Genomic DNA, 5,250 nt, shown 5'->3' with positions numbered 1-5,250 from the left:
TTATTATTTTAGAGGGAGAATTTGTGCAGAATTCTCTCTATGTCTCTTTTTTTTTTTTTTTTTTTTTCTACTAAAACTGGTAGAACCCACCAGTGTAGGATTTTTGACCTGGAGTTTTCATCGTAGGAAGATTTTTAACTATGACTTAATTTTCTTTTATAGATTTAGGGCGATGCAGGTTATCTATTTTTTCTTGAGGTTTGGTAGTTTTCACATTTCAAGGAATTTGTCAATTTTGTCGATGTTGTCATGTTTATTCACATAAATTTTATATTACCTAGTATTTTTAAGTATCTGTAGAATCAGAAATAATGTCACATTACTCATTTTCAAGGCTACTAATTTGTAGCTTTTTCTTTTCATGAGCTGGTTTGGCTAGACAGAGGTTGATTACTTTTATTGATCCCCTCAAAGTGTTTGATATTGTTGAACTTTTCTTCTGTTTTTGTGTTTTATTAGTTCCATCTCTGATGTTTTAGTTCTCTTGGCATATTATTTAAAAATCCATAGTTGGGAGCTTATCAGTGCCATAAATTGATTCTCATAATTTTGGAAGCAGCACAATTTAAGATAAAGGTATCATCAGATTTGATGTCTGAAGTTGTACCAATTCATGATTCATATCATTATTTTTTCCCTGTGTCCTCACATGGAAGAAAGGGTAAAGAGGCTCTCTGGGGTTACTTTCACCAGAACATTAATACATTTATAAAGGCTTGGCCCTCATGACCTAATCACATCCCAAAACTCCTACCTCCTAATAACACCACTTCTGTGATTTGATTTTAGCATATGAAATTTGGAAGAACACAAACATTCAAATCAATGCAGACATTTATTGTTTCTCTCCTCTGCTTCCTTTGAATTTCCTTTCCTCTTCTTGTTTTCTAGTTTCTTAAGGTAAAAGTCAAAGTGATTTATTTGAGAGTATTGTAATGTTGACATTCAGTACTGAAAACTTTTATTTAAGCATTGTTTCAGATGCATTTTGCAACTTCTAATGTGTTTTCATTTTCAGTTAGTTCAAAATAATTTCTAATTTCATTTTTATTCTTTTCTTAATCAACCCAGTGTTATTTGGATGTATGCTAATTTCCAATATTTGAGTTTTTTAGGTACATTTTTGTTATTCATTTTTAAATTGATAGCTTTTGGGTCAGGGAACATGTTTTGTGTGACTTAAATCCTTCTTAATCTTTTTATTAAGATATGATCTAGAGTATAGTATTTGAGTACTTCTGAAGAATGGTGTTATTTAAGTCTACCATAGTCTTGCTGATTTTCTGCCTCCTTATTCTACCACTTGAGTAACAATTTTAGAAATTTCAGACTATAGTTGGGCATTTGTCTACTTCTTTTGCAGTTCTATCTATTTTTGTACCAAGTGTTTTGAAGCATTTACATAAATATGTACACAAGTATTTATGACTCATATTTTCTTGATTAATTGAACCCTTTGTCACTGCACAATGACCCTATTTATTACTGGTAATATTTTTGCTATGAATCGTCCTTTGATATTAGTACAGCCACTCTTCCTCAGCCTTCTTTTATCACTTGTTAGTGTGGTATATGTTGTTTCATCCTTTAACCAATTTCTTAATTGATATTTAAAGTTTATTTCTTATAGGCAGTATACAAGTAGGTCTTGCTCTTTTATCTATTCTGACAATCTGCCTTTAAGCAGAAGTTTTAAGACCAGTTTAATTTATAATGTAATTATTGATAGGGTAAGAGTTGTCTGTTATCATGCTGTTTGATATCTATTAGTCCCAGATCTTCTTTGTGTTTCTTTTTTATTTCTGCTTCCTTCAGACGAGTTTAGTAAATTTTATTATTTAGTTTTATTTACATATATATATATATATGTAATATTTTTAGTGATTGATCTAGTTTTATATTTATTTGATTTACTCATATCTTTTTTGTTATAAGTTTGGTTATTTAGTGGTCTGCTGTCTTAGTGGTTGCTTTGAGATTTAAGGGATATGAAGTTACCTCATCATAGCCTGCCCTCAAGCAATATTATACCATATTGTAGATGGTATGAGAAATTACAATTGAATATTTTCATTTCTTCCAGCCAGATCGCACCCTGGATCTGTGAAACTATAACTTTTGTTAAGTATAGAACACATTTAGCCAATTTGTCCTCAAATTTTTGTTTCTGTCTCTCCTCCGACCACTCTGGGGACTTATGTATTACCTGCTAGAAGTTTGCTGATAGTTTATTAATGTCTCAAATTTGTGAATATTTACTTTCATGATGGCGAATCAATCTGTGCTCGTTTCTACTCAGTGTGGCTTTCATCTGCAGCATTGTAACTTGTATCTCTACAAGTACAATTTGGTTTTTAAAAGTATCTTCTATTGCTCTACTTGTCTTCTTGATTTTTATTGTAAAATAGAGTTGAATTACTTATAAACAGTTTGATCCTCTTCATTTTGCTTTTTGTGGCATGAGCTAACTCCCCATACCTGAGGCAAGGCTTTTCTGATTATTCATTTTCCTGTGAAGTCTGAGTCTTCCCATGCAAATCTATAAAAATAGGCACTCTTCTAGACACTGTGTGAGCAACAGGTGTGATTTCCTCTTATTTTATAAGTCCCCCCCAACCACTTGGTCTTAGGCAGTTTCTAGCTCACATGCAATCTTCATTATTTTGCCAAATACTGGGAGGGAGTTTCAATGGGTTTCTTGCCGTTGCTTCTGTATCTCCCTCTCCTACTCAGTGTTCTGTTTCATAATGTCTGTCTGCTTTGGTTTTACCAGACTCTAAGCTTCATCACTGTAACCAGGAGAGTCTGATAGATCCCACCTCAGTTTTTCTTCCTGTGTCATATCTTGGAATCTCTGTCAAGGCAGGAAGCTGAAGCACTCATAAGGCTTGCTTTCCTTTTTTTCTGTTTTTATTTGGTTTTGTTTTTGTTTTTTTTTTGTTTTGTTTTGTTTTCAGGGATTATTGTCTTCTTTCCCTAATGTCAACTGTCTGAAAAATCATTTAATGTATTTTGTGTGTTTTGCTTTTAGTTGGTTTAGCTAAGAAGAAAGCTAAGTACCTGTTGTTCTCTCTTGGCCACAGGCAGACTACATTAGAGCTTCAGCACATGCCACAGACTGGCTAAAATGCTTTCTTTCCCTGTTTGCTCAACTGCTTCCCTTTCAATCTTCATTCTTCAGTGTAGCTATACATTCCTTGGGGTAATTTTCCATGGGCCTAGAATAAATTTAATTCTTAGCAAACTGTTTTCTTACAGTATCTATATGAATTTATAATTTTCACTTTTCTGGGGCTTTGTTTTTCAGTACATTTTAAGCTAAAAAAGAGGAAAGCTTTTTTTTGTTGATGTTGTTTTCTGTTTAATCTGCAGATCTTAGTATAATGCCTTCCACATGGTAGGCAATCAATATATATTTTTTCAGTGTATGAATTAGTGAATGTTAAAATTTACAGACCTTTATATCCCAAAAGTACTATTTTATTTCTGTCTCCTCCTTGAGACAGATTCACCTAACCTATCAAAAATCTTGATTGCAGTGCCTTCTTGTAAAAGAGCAAAGGAACTTAAAACATATCATTGTAAACAACTTATAGAACAAATCAAACAAATGAAAAAGAAGTTTCGTCAACTACAAGAGGAAATATCAGAAGCAAAAGAAATAAAATCACAGTTAGAGAATGAAAAAGTTAAATGGCAGCAAGAGCTCTGCAGTGTGAGGTATGACATCCTACTTTTAAATAAATATTTCCACTATTTATACTAAAAGTAAGTAGGATATCTTTTGTACTAGTTGACTGAGGTTTAACTGGGAAAAATATCTCTGCCTTATAGAGTGTCAAATAAAATTCTTCACTGTGAATACTTCTACTGATAATTAAATGCATATGTATTGAAATCAGAATTTTAATAGCTATATAGAAGGCCATTATCATTATTTACTTAACCAAATAATTTCTTTTATTTTTAATTTGTTGTATTATAATAAGTGCTGCAAAGCACAACTGCATATCAATATTCTTCTAAATCTCTAATTATTGATGGAATATTCTTCAATATAAAAATATTTGGTTAAATTATAGGTTTTTAAGAAGTTCTTTGTTCATTACCTCTAAATTGTTCTCAAGAAAATTTATATTCATTTACAAAAAAAGAGAGTCTGAAACAGCCATTCTTTGCCCCCCAAGAATCATTTTCCTTTAATTATACAATTTTAATCTTAATATGCATGGAGTATAAAGGAAAATATAGGGTAATTTCTGATTAGTTTATTCAACAACCCATTATTGCTTCCATAAATAAAATTAATTCAGAGTTCTATGTTAAAAATACGTATTTTTATTGTTTAATTAAATATTTTCCGTTTTATTCTAAAAGATTTAAAATTTGTTGATAAAATATATAATAACAAGATACATTTAAAGTATTACTCATAAAAGAAGCAAAAGTTATATGGAATAACAGATATTAGACCCTTTAGCCTCATCTCAGATTTTATATTAAAGTTATTTTCAGGGATTCTGGCCATATTTTATTTTTTTATTTTTGTTTTCCCATTTATTTATTTTATTGCATTTTAGGTTTTGCGGTACATGTGAAGAAAATGCAAGATTGTTGCATAGGTACACACATGGCAGTGTGATTTGCTGCCTTCCTCTCCATCACCTACATCTGGCTTCTCTCCCCTTGCTATCTCTCCGCAGCTTCCCACCCTCTGCTGTCCCTCCTCTATTTCCCCCCAACTGACCCCAGTGTGTAGTGCTCCCCTCTCTGTGTCCATGCATTCGCATTGTTCAACAACCACCTATGAGTGAGAACATGCGGTGTTTGATCTTCTGCTCTTCTGTCAGTTTGCTGAGAATGATGATTTCCAGGTCCATCCATGTCCCTACAAAGGACACAAACTCATCATTTTTGATGGCTGAATAATATTCCATGGTGTATATATGCCACATTTTCCCTATCCAGTCTATCGTCGATGGGCATTTGGGTTGGCTCCACGTCGTTGCTATTGTAAACAGTGCTGCAATGAACATTCGTGTGCACGTGTCCTTATAGTAGAACGATTTGTAATCCTTTGGATATCTACCCAGTAATGGGATTGCTGGGTCAAATGGAATTTCCATTTCTACGTCCTTGAGGAATCGCCACACTGTCTTCCACAATGGCTGAATTAATTTACACCCCCACCAACAGTGTGAAAGTGTTCCTATTTCTCCACATCCTCTGCAGCATCTGTTGTCTCCAGAT

General features: G+C 32.9%; 1 protein-coding gene across 1 annotated transcript in view; it reads left to right on the top strand.

The window, feature by feature from the left end:
* The window catches only part of ANKRD30A (ankyrin repeat domain 30A), a 184,829-nt gene that overhangs the window by 167,083 nt on the left and 12,496 nt on the right, over positions 1 to 5,250 (top strand). The window contains exon 23 of the mRNA XM_032259736.1: positions 3,507 to 3,720. Coding sequence (XP_032115627.1) covers positions 3,507 to 3,720 — 214 coding nt within the window. The remainder of the gene's footprint in view (positions 1 to 3,506; positions 3,721 to 5,250) is intronic.

Source organism: Sapajus apella, unplaced genomic scaffold, assembly GCF_009761245.1.
Source record: "Sapajus apella isolate SASKATOON/1434 unplaced genomic scaffold, GSC_monkey_1.0 scaffold111, whole genome shotgun sequence".
In the NCBI taxonomy this organism is placed as follows: Eukaryota; Metazoa; Chordata; class Mammalia; order Primates; family Cebidae; genus Sapajus; species Sapajus apella.
The sequence above is the reverse complement of the archived record's forward strand: the minus strand, read 5'-3'. Positions and strand labels throughout refer to the sequence as shown.